Consider the following 19,021-nt stretch of genomic DNA (forward strand, 5'->3'; position numbering starts at 1 on the left):
CCTCTGGCCGTGGATCTTCGTTATTTTGGCGCAAAATTATGCACGCACCTTTTAATTCAGACTCTATGGCCCTTGACTCTATAGAGCCAAGAGCTCTATAGGCCTTGCGGTGCCAGAAGAGAAGTACGACGATAAGACATTTATTGATCTGCTCCCCACTGAGGTTCAGCTTGCTGAGTATGTTTTCATTGACAATGGCATTGTTTCCGCCAGCCAGATAAGCAATGATGCAATGATCAACGACGCCATTGGTGTGGCAGTTGAGACGTCTGATGCAGAGGACCCCCACAATGTCGTACTCTCAACGGGTCATACTGCAAAAGAAGCTGCGGATGCTCTCGCTGTTGTGGAACAATTCAGCTATGATGCTTCACGCCATACTCTTGCTTTGCACAGGTTGTAGCTTGTCCAAAAACTTGCTCTTTCCGTCCAGCTATCCGCCAAAAGACAAACTAGCATCACCGACTTCTTCGCAAAGTAAAGGTGCGCATAAAATAATTGTAAGTGGGCGTTTTTGTCGTTCATTCGATAATTCGACATTTGGAGAATCAAGTATCGAATATCAATTTTTTTTTTATAGGCTTCGAGTTTTAATATGTTTTTGTGCATAAACAGAAACTCCTTCTCATGTTGTTCTTTTTCAACCTGAAGAATGCACTTTTGAAACTCTCATTTGCAGCAGTCCAGTCGCTAAACCACTATGAGGCAGTTCTTTAGGAACTTAGAGTGGGCACAGTACAGTATGCAAAAAAAGGACTGGCACTATAGTTGCTGTACTGCAACCATAGGCAACGACTACGCAGCGCCTCATAACTCCAAAGTGAGCACTTCGCTGGCATGAACAATATGACGTGAAAGCACGGCACAACCACAATTACGGACCTTGATGAGGCACCTCTTCGGAAGTACATTGGGAGTGTGAAGCGTGAATGATACGTTGCTGGAAGGAAATATCGCACTACAGTGCATGCCGTGCAAGCAAAGAAAAAACATGCAATAGACATACACCAACTACATTAAAAAGCCAGAACTGCTTTTGTTTTTAAAATTAATGGAGGTGCTGTCAAATACAACAAAATCATCGGCATTTGCTATACCGGAAGCTGCCCTAACATGAAAACATCAGGTTGCAGCATTAAAAATGGCGGCCAGAGTTGACGGCAACAGCACGAAGGAAAGTTCATATCGACGCAATCGCAAATTACTTCATGCAGCGGGATAAAATTTACGGCCTCTGCAAGGCACCCTCATTGAAAGCGGGATTTGGATGAAACTTGCCGAGTAGACGGTGTACCAGCAGTGCGTTAGCGTGGGCCGATATCTCTCGCTTTCGCAGAGCCAGGCACTTTCGGAAAATTCACCCGACTATTCGAAAAATCGAATAGTAAATATCCAATCCGCAAATCGGATTATTTGCCGCGGTACTATACGATTTGTATTAAAAAATTTGAGTGTTCGCACACCCCTACTTGGAAGTAAAGCTTCAGCATTTTCTCCCAAATTTAATTTTGTTGCTTGTTTAAATTTACGATGAAGTTCCCACGACATTTAATTTTCTACATGCCCCATAGATTTTGATGTACGGGGGTTGATCGTATTACCTATGGTATCTGCACGTGGTATGTATAATGCACGTATGTATACCCACCCCACCAGTGAAAACTTCTGCCCTTTGCTCCTCCTATAATGAAACCTTGTCCGCCTTTTCAGTGAGGCAGTTTTTTCAGGCTGCCGCCACCTCCAAGCTTCAATATGTATGGCCCGATTTTTGTTATTTGAAGCAGGCATGTGGCTCTGGGTTCTGTGTCACGGGAGTGCCCCCCCCCCTTCCCCACTGGTGCAGGCGTGAGTACATGCCGTGGCAGGGCCCTGACCCGGAAAACCGGCGGGGCCCAGACCCGAGCCTGCGGCGGGGCCCCGACCCCAAGAACCTGGCCAGCAAGGAGGGCGGCAGCAAGGCCAGGGGCCCGCAGGCCTCCAGCCTCTTCCGCCGGGGACCCCTCAAGGACATCACCTTCCGCTCTTTCCTCCGGGGCTCCTCCTCCTCCTCCTCGGCCGACTCTTCCTCCAAGTCTTCCTCCTCCCAGCAGTGAGGAATGGCCCACCCACCCACCTTCCTCGCACCTTGCCCATTGCAGTTGAAGGCAGTGTGGGGCACACCGGTAGTCTTATGTTTGTTGTCTCGTATGTTTATGTTCATCCACGTAAGCTTGCCTTGGTGTACACCTTGCGTCTGACTGCAAAGTGAAAAACTGCCATTCTACGTAAGGAACCAGCTTTGGAAGTGATGTTCCACAAGCAAGCGTTGCGCTCAAAGCTGAGGCTGCAACTTGGGGCCTGTGGGCAAAATGAAAACTTGGCCACAAGCGTACCTTTCAGCACATTTATTCTGTGCTGTTCTTAAAGCGGCATGGTTTGGATTTTTTTTTTTTCTCTTGGATGCAACATTTGTTTAAGTAGAGCTTAACTAAGGTATGTTTAGTGTTGCGTTCGCGTGACAGTGGGTGTGGAGGAAATGCGAAGGTGCCAGTTTAGTCGTCTTGACACCAATGCGCAAGGTTGCCACTCAGTAACAGGCCTTGTGCTGGGCGCTTACTTGGTACACATGGTCACTGGATGCCTGGCTGGGCAAAGTGCATGAAATAGCTAAGGTGAAGCCGCAATGCCACACATCGTGTGCAGGATCTCCTTGACCTGGCCTGCACTAGCTTCACCGGTTGCTGTGCGAGGTTGCGGCCTTCGTGCACTAAAAAGGCTGCAGTAAAACTCACCTGACAGGGATGCTTGTAGTGCCACCTGCTGTTGATAAGTTTGGTACTCAATTTATTACGTTTTAATTCTCACAACAAGGTGAAGCCTAAGATAATTCATGCAAGAGATTTGACAATGTAATCGATGCCCTTGTATTCAAGTTCAGCACACTCATGGCAGATGCAGGAACAGTGAAATTGTAGGTGATATAATGGACTTATTTTGAATTGCACACTGTGTGATTTGAGTTGATTTTTAGGAGAGAATACTTAAACCCCAGGTGATAGAATGAATGAATAATTTATTCACAATGCTGTTGAAAGATTGAACTAAAATTCCCAGGCACAAAATGCTACTGCTGGCTAATGGTGCAAAATGTGAAAGGTTTTGTGTTACCTGCCCTGTTAGCCTTAGCAGACAGACAGACAGACATATTTATCTGCAAGATCTAGATGTTGGGAAAAAACAGTTATTCTTTGCAGTGCTTAGTGCATAACAGCGATGCTGGTTAAATGATTGGTTGCTGTTGTGGTGAGCGTTGGGCACCGTCCTGTCTTTTCGCTGCCATTGTGACAATTTGGGTCTCGGGAGTCGCATAAAGTGCGTAGCTTCTTTATTTGGAGCACATACACATGCGGATTTGCTTGTTGTGGTGGATGCACATCACCTGCGTGTTTCAGGTGTGCAACATTGTCGCTACAATATACACACATTTTATATACATATATATATATATATACAAATATATACACTCATACACATATACACAAGAAAAGATCGACACAATCATACAATATATGGCTTGGCAGAAATCAGGAACTGAAGTTAATTGAGAGGGCTGATTTTTTATGGTGAGGTTAAAGGTGCGCGAGTTAAGATGGAGCCTCCACTTGTGCCTTGGCACATGGCAAAAGGGGCTGGCAATTGGTTGTTTAGTCTAGTGCTGCGTGCATTTTGAGGCACCTGCATGTAGATTGAGGCATGTGCCCGGCAGTGTTTCTTGCAGGCTTTGGAGGATGTCGTCGCAAGCAACGTTCGTTATCGAAAGCATTTTCATGTCTGCCTTTGCTGACGATAGTGCGGAGCTAGGCAGTGCTCGGGCTTCAAAAGGTGTCTTCCTGAATGCAGAGCGCTACATCTTGCGGGCTCACATGCTTTCTGAAAAAGAAAAAAAAAACAGGTTAAGGGGGAGATGGTTTCCTGCCTCTAGATGCCAGTCAAAGCAGGTTAGAACTTTTTTCTTTTTAATTATTAAATTGATTTTGCTACACAGGAGGTCATAGGTGTAGGGCGGAGGTTTGTCATTGAACTCTCTGGTTTGAAATCTAATGTATTGGGGATCAGGATGACATGAGCCTCTTTCCGTTTTGGCAGCAGACTTCCAGAGATCCATACCTGATTGGTATGTGTCAAGAGCTCTTCCAACTTTGAGTCTGAAAGGTTATGGAGCATTTTGTACATTATGCCATCTGGGGCAGGGGCTGCTCATTGGTTGAGTTGAAATAGAGGCATTCTGAGTTTCGCCATAGAAAAATCAAGGTTAAATCCGGTCTCAATATCTTCTGGCTGACCAGATGGGATGTAGTGGACAGTGAGTATTTGTTGGGAGGTAGAATGTTCTTTAGACAGAGAGATGGAACATTCTTCAGTGTGACTGGCAATGTCAGTCACACTGACAGCAGCAAGGCTTACTGCATCAGTGTTAGCAATGCCAGAAGGGCAGTTCTGAAGGCTTTATCTTTTGATCGAATGGCCCACGTCTTGACGGTTAGTGTCGTCATGAAGCTGGTGCTGCCGAGAGTCCAGTGACATTGGTCCAATGTAGATATTAGCGGTAGGTCCACAGTTATCCTTTTCTATGGGCAGAAACGAAGCAAAGGCCAGCCATAGCGGCCGAGCTTCTTCTCCCAGTTCAAAAACAATCCTCACTTTAAAAATGTCACGAGGCAGGATGGCAAGCCCAAGGAAGGTGAAGTGGCGCTGGAAGGTGGACTGATGTTGTTTATCAACCAGGGCAAGGGAGGAGCGAAGTGAAGTAGTGAGGCCCTCCTATGTATACAGTCAAGTCCCGCTACAACGAAATTGACGGGACGTGCGAAAAGTTTCGTTGAAGCGAAAATTTGTTGAGGCGAAATCTGCCCAAAAACAACACAGAAAGGCCAGAAAAATAGCCCCGTATGTTTCCGCATCATTGGCAGCATAATACAATGTTTAGAAAAAGGAGTGACGCGCAATAACGTCATGTTTATTCCGGTAACAAACATACCAATGGATACCTGTTTTTTCACTGCACGCAAAGAAGGTGTTACGGAGGGGGGTGAAGAAATGTAGGCGCAAAACGTATTGCTGTACAACAAGGCGTCTCCACCAACCTGATTACTTGCAGATAGCTGCTAGGCCATCGGAAGCCCCCCTCTCGCTTGTGGCAGGAGCGGTGCCGTTATCTTATCCTCTGACAGGGCACCGCAGCTACTGACCTTGGCAGGCAAGACGTGCGCGCTTGCATTTAACATGATCGCGCGCTTGCGACTAAGATAGGATGACTTGGCTTAACAGGATAACACGCAAACATGATTTTTGCTCTTGGCTATGAAGAATGGTAGAAGAAAAATGGCAAGGCCAGCTGCTCAGAACGCATACATGACGGCGCCGCGCCAGCAGGGGATCACATTCGTGCGATTTCAACTGGATACAGATTGGCTGTAGCGGCTGTAGCTCCGGCTTGGCGAACCAGGCCTGCGCCTCATGTAAAGACGGCCAGCCACATCGTTATCACCATCAAACAATGGCGTCCTCCTATGAGTTGTTTTTTGTTTGTTTTGGGTAGCGGTGTGGGCGCACCACGCATGTTTTCGGTGAAACTAAGCGTCCTGAATGTATGAAAAGTTACACATAGCTGGCGGTACAGTTATTTTATTGCAAAATATTTGTTCAAACCCTGCCCAAATCATCGAAAATTTCGTTGAAGCGAAAGCAAGCCTGTCAAATGGTTCGTTGTGGCGAGGACTTTGTTGCATTGACTTCTATGGCTAGCTGACGGGGAATTGGAAATATTTCGTTGAAGTGGAAATTTCGTTGAAGCGGAGTTCGTTGTAGCGGGGTTCGACTGTACTTCTCAACCTCTTCTTCAGGGGCCCTTGTGGAGACACTGTGCGTCCTCCAGGTACTGCTGAGCGAGGCTGTAGTTTTGAAGTAAGACAATGCGCTCATGTCACAATACATACACACAGTGCAGTGGCAGCTGTTGCAAGGGTACATGGTGGTCAAAGGGTGGTGCGATGGTGGGAGGGAACCAAGCCAAGCGAGCTCCAACCAGCACGATCAGTGCTTGAGACAAGCACTCCAGATAGGACATGACCGAATGGCGATAATAATGTCCTCAGTGGAGAATTGGTCATAACCACAGATTGGTATACACCCATCAATGGGCCCTGTCAAAAACATTGCCACAAGCATATAGTATATCCAGGGTCCCATGATGATGAAGCATATTCTAGTGCTGGATGCACATAGGTTACATATAACTGCTTTTGTAAGAAAGAAGGCGCTCAAGAAAAAATTTGTTTCCAAGTATCTGAGCGTGCGGTTAACCTTAGATGTTATTAGATGCACATGACTACAGACTCCAACGTGGTATCATTGGGAAGGTAATGGGGGCAAGCTAACTGGTTACATGAAATCCTCATCACTTTACATTTAGATATATTAAGCTCCATAAGCCAAAGTTTGCACCAGGTAGTTGTATTATTAAGGGCAGACAGAAGGCATTCAACGTCACTGGCATAAGTAATTTTCACGGGATAGGCACAGTCATCAGCAGGAGGGCAATTAGAATACCTTGATGTTCGTGTGTGCCACTTGCAGTGGAAATAGCGAAAGTAGACGTGACGAACTAATTTTAAATTGTGCTGTAGTATCTGTTGTAAGTGGGCTGTTGCGTGCTGCCCTTTTTTATGCTGCCGAGAAGGCAGGGGTGCATTGTCTGTGTCAAATTCTGCATAGCCAGACTGCCCAAGTATTTTTTGTTGCTTAAATCAGGTGGGGATACGGCGCATGGCGGTGGCACTGTGCCTTTGCAAAAAGCTAGCTTGGCAAGCACAGGAACAAATTTCAGTGCCTGCCCAGTGTGCAGTGGGACGCAATTCCTCTTCCAGGGCAGCAGTGTGGCAAAGTGACTGCCTTTTTTATTTATACCAGAGTACAGGGCGCTTCAACACAGTTACACACCTTTGAGCACCCTGAACGGTGTTTGAACGGCCACACGGCAGGGTACGTGCAGCAAGGGTCGCCTTATCACTTCCCCAAAATTTTGTGTGGTTGCATTCAAGAAGGCTATGTGCATAGCTGCAGCTTGCCTCCTGCTACTGGCAAAACGGAACTTCTGTGTCAAAACGAGCACTCACTGCAGGGTACACGGGACGGTTGCTACTTCCGAGCAAGTGCCAAAAGACGGACTGATTTTGACATCGTGCATATATCGTCAAACAGACGAGGTGCGCTCGCATCGCCATCTTCCAGTGCACGACCGTGTTAGTGCCATTTTAAGATTACATAAGCATGCTTCTAAAATCAAAGCTGCGACCTTCTTTGATGCTTGGTGCCAAGCTTACACGTAGCGCTGCTGCTAAAGTCGTTTAGTCAGAAAAGGCTATTCCCGGTAACGTCCGATGGCAACTTATCCACAGGTATCAAGTCTTTGCCGCAGAAGGTGAGCCTGTCATTAGGTTTTTGTTGCCCCACAGTGCGCTCAATGTTTAGAGCAGAATCAAGCTCTGCGTGTAGTTCCCTGAAATGTAGCAATGGCAAAAAGCACAGCACCTGTGTAAACGATGTAAGCGACTTTTCTACAAGCCGTGGCGCTGATACAAAACATGCTGTAAAAATGGGCACCTGATGGGACGTTCCTATCTGGATTTTTGCGGATGATCACTTCAGGTGCACAGCTTTCATTGCCGTCAGTATGGTGCATGCGCATTCTTCACAAAGAGGGGCACTTTTTTGGCATAATTCAATGCAACAGTGGTGCGTGTTCGACAAAAATGAGTATTGAATATTATTTTTTAATTTCCCGCAAAAGATGCAACTGGAAGCAAAAGCATGTGGCAGGCTTGCTATCCACTTGGGTTTTGCATGCGGCATTGCATTTTTGTTCTTAACGCACTGACCTCAACTGCAATGCAAAACAATGTGTACATAAAAGGGAATGCCTGAAAAGTATTGCGAGGGTCTTAACTATTCTGTACACAATTTAAAGGAAAGTTTTTCACTGTCCAGTTACGGTATAGTTGAACCTTGATAAAATGTAGTCACGGGGACTCGTAAATTATTTCATAAAGTTGGGAATTTTGTATAATTGAGAAAGCAGCTTATGGTGGCTGCTGTAGGGGAAAATCCTTATTTGTTCTTGTATTCTGGACTTTCATAAAATTGAGGTGAACTGTAACAGCAAGGTAAATGAAATGGAACATCATAAGGTTGGGAATTTCGTAAAATTAAGAAAACTTTAAGCCTATGGCGACTGTTGTAGGTGAGAATCCTTATTGGTTCTTAGATTCTGGACATTCATAAAATCGAGGTTTAACTGTAACAGCAAGGTAAATGAAACACAGAACAGTCATTTTTCTCTGTTGTGTGCTCTATTCACCATCACCTGTGTAATTTTACAGTTCTCTTTTAAAGGAGCCATGAAGAGAAAATGCAAGTTGGTTTTATTCGAAAGATTTCGTGTTTTATAGTGCCCCCAGCGCTTGTCCGGATACAAACGGTGCTTTATTCACTGAGAAATTAAACAATTTCGGTTAAAATTTTTATTTTCCCGCTCAATCGTGCGTTTTCGTGGTCCCAAGTGACATCACGGGAACCGACCGCTCTGCAGCTTAGAGTACCTTCATTCACGCATCCGCCGTACAGGGTAGAGACACGTAACGCTGGCGCCGCCATGTTTGGTTGCTCGCTCGCCGCCGAAGCAAGTCATTGTGTCAAAACCGCGCTAAAATTATCGCCGCAACGCGGTTTACTGAAGAAGTTTGAATCATATTGTCTGTTTCGCGTTGCTAGGTCTCGTGGGAAACGAAAAGAATAACGGGTTGAGCCCGTTGGCCCAATTGCGGCGGCACGGGACCGTTCAAAGGTTGTCTCCACCCTGTAGCGGTGTTGGTTTGTTCCCGCGTTTCTTTACGTTCCGTAACCTAGATGGCGCCACCGTACCGTGGCAAGCGTTTGGTTTGTTTTTGCCCGCATTTAAACCTGGCTTGTTTTTGTTCTGGGAGAAAATATTCGTTCCCTGAAACAGTGCTCGCTCGACAAATGGGGTCACGTAAGACACCGTTGCTTGCGTCAATCGGCCAGTGTCGTCTGAGACCATGGAGTCTGAGACCATAGAGATTCTGAGACAACCCCAAGCCCCATAGTGCTGTGCAGCTAAACCAAAGCATGCTGTGCGCAGTACGAACAGCAGAACGCATCAGTACTTCTATGTTTACATGTGCTTTCGTAACTTCCACTGTTTGTCCCATCATTCCTATTGCTTTGTAAAGAATGTGCCCTAAATTTAAGCGCAAATCGCTCGTTTGTCTAGTTTGTAAGCTCTACCTAATTTGCGTCTGCTTCTGCCAGCCTCCGCCAATCGCAGAGCTTAGCCCATGTGACATCACAGGTTCTGTTGCGGGAAATGAGCTGGTGGGTCGCATGACCATTCCCGTTTTTCCTAATTATGTAGCTTATTCGAGCGAAGTTTACGTTAAAAGTGGTGTCAGTATGATTCTAACGAGACAATCTTTTGAATGAACCAAACTTGTGTTTTCTCTTCATGGCTCCTTTAAGTGCCTGTAAAGGTTTGGGTAAAAAAGGTCAAGAATTTACTACACTGCTTCAAAGTTTGGAGTTTACAGAAGTGTACTTTATGGTGCCGTCGGCTTTTGCCATCAGTTCTTTGCGATGTGGACCCACGTAGGGTCACAGGAAGGGGGAAAAAAGATGTTTCTTTACTTGCATTCATACTTTTGGTGCCCTATTCCACATAGCACGTGGATGCATTTCCATGTTAAGAAAGTATATGTGCCAAAGTCAGCCCCTAGAAGCAGAGGTTGCATCTGGGCTTGTGGGTACAAAATTGTGGCTGTGGAAATACATCATTTTTGTCTAGCACCTCAAGGCATTGAGTGGGAAAAGTTTTTTGGAAGCACGCGCATGGGTCGAGGCACATGGAAAAGAGTGTTGCAAACAGTTGTGTATTGTCAATTTACGGAGGGGAGGAGCTTGCGGTAATTAGGCATTGGGCATCAGTGGAAATCAAAATAGCAAAATTTTAAGGCAGTAGTTGATGCAAAACTTAGTAAAGATTGCCAAGTTTAGACTCTCCCAGTTGTGCGCAAAAGCTGGAACTACGTAGTACCGTATTTACTCGCGTAATCCTTGCACTTTTTTTTTTTGGAAAAGTCAATGCAAAGTTAGGGGTGCGAGAATTATGCGGGGAAAAAAAATCTGGTGCAGTGTTGCCAATTTGCCTTATGCCAATCCCGCTAAATGTAGCGGTCGTTTTGTATATGTAAGCTCAGTGTTGCCAACAGCAGCTCTTTCTTTTTATTTTATTATTTACATCGTAAACAGTCTCCCGTCGATTAGCGATCATGAAATTGCCGCCTTTGCTTACTGGCGCGCGCCCTATCTCGTCGTCGTATGTGTAAGCCCTACTCCAGTAACGCACGTTGAAGTCGGTGACGCCGAAGCACGTGCCTGCCTGCGGCACGGTTGCCGTGTTCGATCGCGTACTTTTTCGCTTTCAATTTGAAAGCGGCAGTGTAGCCGGCGTTCTTCCCCATGGCGAAGCGGCACCAAGCACAAAACAAAGAGATCAAAAAGTTCTCAAAATGGCAGGGAGCTATCCACCACTGACGCGAGTGACTCACTGACTGCTGCCGCTCAACGACGGGACCACGACAGCGACACAATGACACGACAGCGGGCTGCGCGAACACCATCTAGTTGCGCGCACGCGAAACATGCGCGAAACCGGCTCAAGGACAGTGTGGGTAGCGTGTTAGGGCGCCTGTTAGGGAGTAGCCATGCAGGTTGTTAGGGCGCCTGGATGGCCTTGGATACACAGCGCTCTCCGCCGAACGGAGAGGCGGCGGAGGAGGGCGCGCGTTGGAGAGCGCGTGCACCATGCGGGTTTCGCGAGCAGGCAACTTTCGCCGCTGCAAAGTTGGGGGTGCGAGGATTATGCAAGGAACCAAAAAATCCAAGTTTTGGTGGCTCACATTAGGGGTGCGAGGATTACGCGAGTGCGAGGATTACGTGAGTAAATGCGGTATTATGAGTTAAGGTGCTCTCTAAAATGTGTGGTGCTCTCTAAAACGGGGAGAAGGTAGGCACCCACTGTGTGTGAATGTTCCGTCCAAAAGGTGTGTCTACAGGCACAGCATACTGCTCTTGTTGCTGAGGTAGCTAGGTGTGGCTGAACATCTCTGCCGAAGTAGACCTTATCTTGGCAGGAAGCAAGTAGAGAGGGCAACTTCTATAATTGGAAGCACTGGTGTACAAAACTAATGTGCGTCTCGTCCTATCCCATTTTGCAGTGAATGAAGACATGGTAGAGGTGAACAGCTGATAAAATTCCAGTCACATAATTCAGTAATACATGGATATTGCATTCCTTCCGAACCGAATGTGGGGGCTATACTTGAGAAAGCAAAAAAAACTTAAAGGTTGATGGTTTTTATTCACTGTGATGTGTACTGCAGCAACAAATAGCTGTATAACAGCTTGTAGCTGGTGAAGCATTGCTTCAAATTTCCAGTGGCCAAATGTTCTCTGAGGCTTTCCTTTAGGGTTAATTAATGCAAGTGTAAAATGCCATAGTGTGGAAAAAACAGAAAATTGCGCCGTATTTGATGCCTGATATGATTTAAAACGTGGTAGCACTGGTGAGAAGTGGTGTGTAGGGCTGTCTTTGTTACTAAAACACTCTTACACAAGCTACCTAATGAGGCTAAGGCATTTCACTACTGAGCATAAGGTTGCAGGTTCAATTCCTGACTACAGTGGCCATTTTCCTGATGCTGGTGAACACAAAAAATACCAGCAGGTCAGGATTTCGGTGAACAGTAAAAGTGGTTTAAATTAATCAATAGCCTTCTGGCACAGTGTGCCTCATGGCCACAGGCCTGTAAGACCCCAATTTGCACTTCAAAGAGTCATATTGAAGTTTGGAGGCGGTCTGCAAAAGTGAGACGATCGTGCGACTTGAACAAAAAGGTGAACGTGTGTACCAAGTAAAAGAGTGCCCCAAGGGTGGGCGTGCCAGCCAGGCAGAACTGAGAAAAATCGTGAACACTACAATACAGAGCACTCGGTGCACACTGTTGTTACGTGCACATAAGATGACACTATTTTTTCATTGTGTGTGCCCAAAAGCAGTGTTTCGTCCACACCACATTACAATCTGCGAAGTGAACAGCTTAATAAATGATAAGAAGCTACATGGTCATAAGTGTTGCTGATACTTCATAGCATCATGCAGGCTACGTTTAATTTCTGGCATTACCATTGTACCCTCGGCCAAGTCAGGCCATGTTACATGAGGAAAAAGGAATGCGTGCTTCGTGAATCTAGTCATTCGCCCCCATCTTTAGCCCCATTTTGCTTTCCACTTCCCCTTGAAGCCCTCATCATCATTCACGTAGAACCTATTGTACATAGCAGCAGCAGCAGCAGATATCTATTTTAGAAATCATAACTGTCATTAACTGCCATTTTCACTGTGTGGTTGTTCTGAAAAGTCCGCAGTCCTTTGTGACCGATACCCGTTCCTAAAAACACAGATCTGTACAAAGTTGTCATCAAAGAAATTAAAGACTGGAACATGCGTGGCTTGTAGGCGATCACATTGTGCACTACAATACATGCCAGCCTGCGAATGTGCCCCCCCAGCATAAGAAGAAGCTGCACTTGACTGCAGCACTAGCTGCTCATTCACTACCACGGGTTTTTGACCTGTTATTCTTCAATGTTTAAATTAATGGGCTTTGTATTTATGATGAAACAGAGATTCTTCAGGTCTACAACAAACAGATGAACAGGATGATAATCCAGACCATGCAGTATTTCAGTTCTGTCAGCACATTTTGTACGTTCACCTGCACAGCTAGAATGAACCACATTTTCTGTAAAACTAGGTTTTTCATATTACATCGATCTCTTTCTTTCTGGTGCTTAGTTTGCTTGTAACTCATTTTTGCTTGGTATAAAGTCTAAACAAAGGAGTCCTGAGGGTCTGTACTTGGACAATAGAGAATGATCTGTGTGTTCAGTAATATGAGTTAACAAAACTTGTTGCTGAGCTAGTTGGTACATACTTTAAGAAAGAAGAAAAAACGTGGTGCAAACTAGACATGGACGAAGAAAACACGGTAAGACATATACATGCGCCTGTGTATGTCTTACCGTGTTTTCTTCGTCCATGTCTAGTTTGCGCCACGTTTTTTCTTCTTTCTTAATGTTCAGTAAGTTTTACTGCATAACAGTTTTTTTTTTTCATGCATTCACTTTTGTAGATCTTGTTGTCCTAGTTATTCTCACTATTATTGTTGTAACAATACATTTGTTGTTATCATTATTATTAGAAGACACTTACTTGCCTATGTGTGTGTAACCTGGTGTGTGCTTGCACGTCAGGGGGATCTGCACATTTATGCTATGTGGGTTGGCTTTGAGAATAAGCATGATGCTTTTGTGTCACTTTATTGGTGCAGCCCCATTTTAGTTGTGAATTTAACGTCTCGCACTTAGGTGGCAAGTGTGTCAGCACCACAACTGGCGCATGTGATCAGAGACAAGTTTATTTACAAGCTGTGTTTTACTGGGAGTGGCTGTGGAAGCACAGCCATTATAAGTTGCGAGATAAGCTCAGGCTAATTTGCTTGCCCTGACATGTTGTCACGTTACCTTCCATGACTGAAGGTTGGAATGAGTCTCCATACTCCACATCATTTCGTCCATTGTAACCTTTGTTGAGATTTCTCGATGTCCCGCATATTGGGAGCAGAAAATATCTGAGCCAGTCTGTGCGGCGCTGGGCCTTTGTCCATTTTCTGTACTACACTTAGGTTTGTGGGAAATGTTGAGAAAGTCGTCCATTTTTGAAACAAATGCTCATTCACAAGTGCATCTGCTAGTTTCGGGGACTGTGCTGTGTTTGCAATTTTCGGTCCTGCATTTCACGCTCATTAAAGAAGGTTACACAGAGCACTTCCTAATTTCGTGATAGTACTTGAGCACTTAGTATTAAATTGCCGTGGCACGGAGTATATATTGTTTGATGCATTTAAAAAAGGTCACGGAGACTGGGAAGCATTGACCCGGTATCATTTTTCTCGTGAAGCCGTACAAAGTGTGGCATTTTGGCGCGATGCAGTTCTTGCGCATTTCAGTGTTGTTGCGAACGAGTGCTATGCACGAACGTATATCTTCACCATGGATTTCGGGAGTACATTACTCAGAAATGTGGACTGCAGTGTGTGGCTGACATTACCATGCTTGCAATACCACACAATCCTCATTTGTACTACAGTGCAAGGTTACGTATGGACGCCTTTTGCCACTCAGTGATGTGCACACCCTACATCTCTTAAAGGGGCCATGCAGACAACATACAAGTTTCTTTTGTTTGAAAGATAACGATGCTGTTTGAAAGATAATGAAAGATAACGATTCAATGAGAAATTAATCAATTTAAGTTAAAATTTTGATTCTTCCGCCAAATCGTGTGTTTTAGTGAGTCTGCAATGACATCACAAGAAAAGCTGTACAGTTGATTGCGGAGCCTTGTTTACCGTTAGTCAAGGGCCGTTTTCTGCCTTTGCTTTGTTTTTAACCGTATTTGTACCTGGCTTTGATTTTGTTGAGGTAGAAAATAATCGTTTCGTGAAACACCATCGCTCATACCAATCGACCAGTGTCATCTGAGACAACCCCAAAGCGCCGCAGTGCTGTGCAGCTAAAACAAGCATAGTGCGCACACTACCAACAGCAGTACGCATCGGTACTTCTATGTTTACATGTACTTTCGTAACTTCCACGGTTTACCCCACCATTCTTACTGCTATAAAAAGAATGTGCCCTTAATTTAAGTGCAACTAGCTTGTTCAACAAGCTTATAAGCCCTGCCTAATTTGTGCTTGCTTTTGACGGCCTCAGCCAATTGCAGAGCTGCCACATGACATCATAGGTTCTGTTGCGAGAAATGAGTCAGTGGGTCGCATGGCAATTCCCTTTTTTCCTAATGATATAGCTTATTTGAGCAAATTTACATTAAAAGTGGTGTCAGTATCATTCTAAAGAGGCAATTTTTCGAGTGAACTAAACTTGTGTTTTGTCTGCATGGCCCCTTTGATTACCAAAGCCAACATCTTCAGCTCCTGTTGGGTATCTTGGCCTGACCGTGTGACAGGCACTGTTGACAACGCACGTAAGCGTTATTAGCAAACTTATCTGAGCTCTGTGCTTGTTACACAATTTCTGTAGCCAATAGGAAATGTGCAGGCAAATTGTACTTGAATCTGTAAACGGCGTTGTTGCACTATGTCATGGCTTTTTGCTAAATGCAGGACAGTTTCTTCCCTCTCTCTGTTTGTGCCAGTTGATTGTTTGACATCTGGTGTTACTAGAAGCGTTCATGTGACTCAGACAGTTGCAGCCTTTATAATCTACTACACATCAGCATCGTCTCTTCAAGTCGCATTGCTCTTTATTTAGCTAAGCATGCCTAGGTGACATATTTATTTGTTGGAAAAGGTGACCTTGAGCACTCGTTAGAGAGGGCATTCGAAAATCTTGTGAACTCAGTGTCGTTGCAAGACTGCAGAAGTGCATCGCCTTGGCCTTTGAGCTGGAACATTTCCAAATAGCAGCCGACTAAATGCGGGCAAAAACTGGCAAGCACCCAAGTCAGCTTATGTGGGTTGCTATACCAGCTCTATTCTTGCGATCATAATAGGTGACAAGGCCAGGAATGCTATTAGCTGCACCACGGGATTCCACAACCCTGCCGCCCTGTCCCGCACTCCCGCGTGTACTGTTGTTATTCTAGTGCTGCCATTTCCCTCTGCCCCATGTGCGCCGTAAGAGCAGGTGTGGCGAGCCCTGTGTGTCGGAGAGAACGGCCAACGACAGTGCTTAGCTGACCGGTGGTTAATAAGGTCTCCGTCCTGCTTCAAGAAATAGCCACGTGCTTGAAGGCTCTGATCACGAGTGTACACATTATGAATCTCAGTAGTGCAAGCAGAACTCTCCAAGATGCCTAGCCTTGTGTGTGACCTCTTGTACTGCACTTCACATGTACAGCTAGTGGTTCTGAGGCCGGGATGCTCTGTAGCGCTTGAAAAACACTTTGTACATGCTAGAATAGGACAGGCTTTGGTGCCGGTATTGCCGCGCAAAAGTGTACTTTGTTGTGCTGACGTCTTTTACTACAGTAGCCTAGAGTGGTGGCGTAGCCTGTACATTGTGAGTGGCAGATGTCAAGGTGGTGCTTGTCTCGAGCTGTGCAAAAAAAAAAAAAAAATTCAATGCAGTGTAGTACGGTGAGACCTCGTTATTATAAATTTGTTCATAGTGAAGGCACAGGTATAACAAAAATAAACATTTTAGTCCCAGATGCGGGTGTTATGTTCCCATGTAGTCTTGCGCATGTTAGAGCGCGAACGCCCATACAAGACACAAATTTCAGAGACGTTTTCAGTTTTTGTGTATCATCTGCAGATAGTTTGGCCAGCTACCTTATTTACTTGCATAATGAACGCACTTATTTTCCCTAAAAATTTCTGCATGCCTATATGGAGGGTGCATTTTTTTCTGCGTAAGCCTTTGTTTACTTGTGACAAACTCTTTACAGCATAGCTGCTGGCTGCAAGTGACCAGGACAGCAGTTGTTCTGTTAGTGAGGCTTACGGCTGCACTTTTCCATTCAAAATTAGATGGGGGGCATTCTGTACAGGGGCCAAAAATATCATGAATTTTCATCATCATTGCAAATGGTGTGTTCATTATGTAGGCCATTAAGGTATCACGAAGGTGGGCTATGTTCACAACTTGTGAGGAAAAAGCAGTCCAAATTGGGCTCAGTGGCTGCTACAGTGGGCTTCCTCTGTTTTCCGACTGCACACAACAGAACCAGGCATTTGTTCTTCCTTGCTTGTAGACTATCTGGGAATGGTCAATTAAGAAGGTCCAGGACCTGAACAGAAAGGACCCGTTTATTTTGAAGGTACGCCAGGCAGCTTTGGCTGGGCTGATACCACAGGCCGCTGCTCCACTTTCTCTGTCGCCTATCTTTTGCTTTTACTATCAACGTGCTTATTTGATGTGGGACAAAGCATGTTGTGCAGTGTTGATGGGAATTAGTGCACAATGACACCAATGTTGGCTCTGCATCAAAATTCTGCAGGTTTGGAAACTTTCAAGGGCTGGGAACGTGGGCTTAAACAATTGCAAATACACTCATCAAAATTCAGGTTGAGGAGCTTAGCGCAGAAAATTGTGCTTTCAGCTTTCTCTTATTTATTCACTGCCTAGTAATTGGATTATTACAAAACATTAAAGGGACTATGAAGACAAAAACTTGATTTATTCAAAAGATATCCACAACAGAATAACAATCATACCACTTTTAATGCTATCTTCCAACAAGCTAGTTAACAAGCAGATGAAAGAGAGGCAACTCGGCAGCCAGGGATCAATAAACATGATCCCACAATCGTAGAGGCAGTCGGTCACACCACTTGAGTGCTAGCATGCATTTGATGCATTGATTAATTACTCTGTTATTGGTGCCTCTCCAATGACATCACTGCGTATGTTTGGTAGTGGCAAATTTGAAAGTTTGCCTTTTTGGGTGTGTGTATGTGTGTGTGTGTGCATGTGCCTGTGTGTTCAAACTGTCTTTCGTGGCTGGAATGTTGTTGAACAAGTTATCACAGGGGCTCCTTTTTTCGAACGAAACAAGAACCCGTATGTTGTCTTCATGGTCCCTTTATCCTTGGTCATTCTTGGCGCTGAGGACTCTCTCTTGGTGTGTGCAGAAAGCGCGACCATAATTAGCGTTGGGTAGCCCAGCTTTTTTGGAGGACCTATTGATGGATGCCACGATAACTGCTGGCTGTGGGGAACCTTACATATCACAGTGCTTCATTCAGTTTACCAACCTCGTCAAGGTGGCTCTTAGGGGAAGCAGCTATGTTGGCATGTATCAATATTACGTCGCAAAAGTCGTCCTGTATTGCTAACGTGTAATCATATTAATGTTGCATTCCAGACATCCCATTTGATGTTTTAGAATGTGCATTTGGCCAGCAATCCATGGCTACTATATGTTAAAGGAGACAACCGGCTCATGTGTGAGACCGTTTGTTTGTGTAATGCACGCTGCAGCAATTTTCTTTTTCTTTTTGAAGTATCTTTTTTTTTTTCTAGCTGGCTAGTCTGCACAGCCAGCGCCTTGGACTTGGCAAGTTTTTTTTCTTAAGAGTTCCCAGTGAGTGGCAGACTTCAGACTTTCCCGCTAGAGATGCTTAGACAGGGTTGGTGTGTGTCACAACTGATACGGTGCATGACAGCTGGCAGACAACAGAAATGGGCTTTTGTCAGTTCACCATCTTTCTGTGCTGCCCCGCCGTGACAGACGTTTTCCTGTGTGCATCTACAAACTCCTGCTATCAGGTTTAGTGAAGTCAAAAATTGTTTTGAAGAGATGGATGCCCCACCGTGTCCAGCCTGAATGTTTGTGTTGCCAAAACAAGACTTCACCATGTATATACTTGTCTGTAATATTACAAAGTACAAAAATATCTTCATGAAAAAGCCTGTCTTCCTGCCTTCTTTCGGTATGGTGTTTGCTTCCCTCAGAAGAGCATTTTAAATTTGCCAAACTTGAAATTCGTTCTTTTCGAAAGGCCAAATATTGCTTCGTGGATAGCGTAAGCTTGTTTAAAACTGTGCCGTCAGAATAAATGGTGCCCAGCCCGAACTTCGGCTACCTGTCACCACTGTGTGCCAATCCTTTTCCCTTGGCAGTGACTGCATTTATTAACACCGGATGCTGTGCTTGTGTTTGAAACAATTTCCCATGCTGAACTGGTACTGATGAAGACAGGAGTAGCACCTTGTCACACAAGATGTAAACCATGTACATAGTGCCCTGGCTGCTGTGTTATAGTTGCTGGCTCCAGTGCTTCCTGATTGATGGTAAAAAAAAAGCTCCCAGGCTTGTGCACGG

General features: G+C 45.1%; 1 protein-coding gene across 1 annotated transcript in view; it reads left to right on the top strand.

The window, feature by feature from the left end:
* Positions 1 to 18,788, top strand: part of LOC144144453 (uncharacterized) — a 61,313-nt gene extending 42,525 nt beyond the window's left edge. The window contains exon 18 of the mRNA XM_077675906.1: positions 1,844 to 18,788. Coding sequence (XP_077532032.1) covers positions 1,844 to 2,093 — 250 coding nt within the window. The 3' untranslated portion in view covers positions 2,094 to 18,788. The remainder of the gene's footprint in view (positions 1 to 1,843) is intronic.
* Positions 18,789 to 19,021: the final 233 nt, after the last annotated feature.

The sequence above is a fragment of the Haemaphysalis longicornis genome, unplaced genomic scaffold (genome assembly GCF_048455015.1).
Source record: "Haemaphysalis longicornis isolate Haplotype H1 unplaced genomic scaffold, Haemaphysalis longicornis Haplotype H1 scaffold_1, whole genome shotgun sequence".
Classification (NCBI taxonomy): domain Eukaryota; kingdom Metazoa; phylum Arthropoda; class Arachnida; order Ixodida; family Ixodidae; genus Haemaphysalis; species Haemaphysalis longicornis.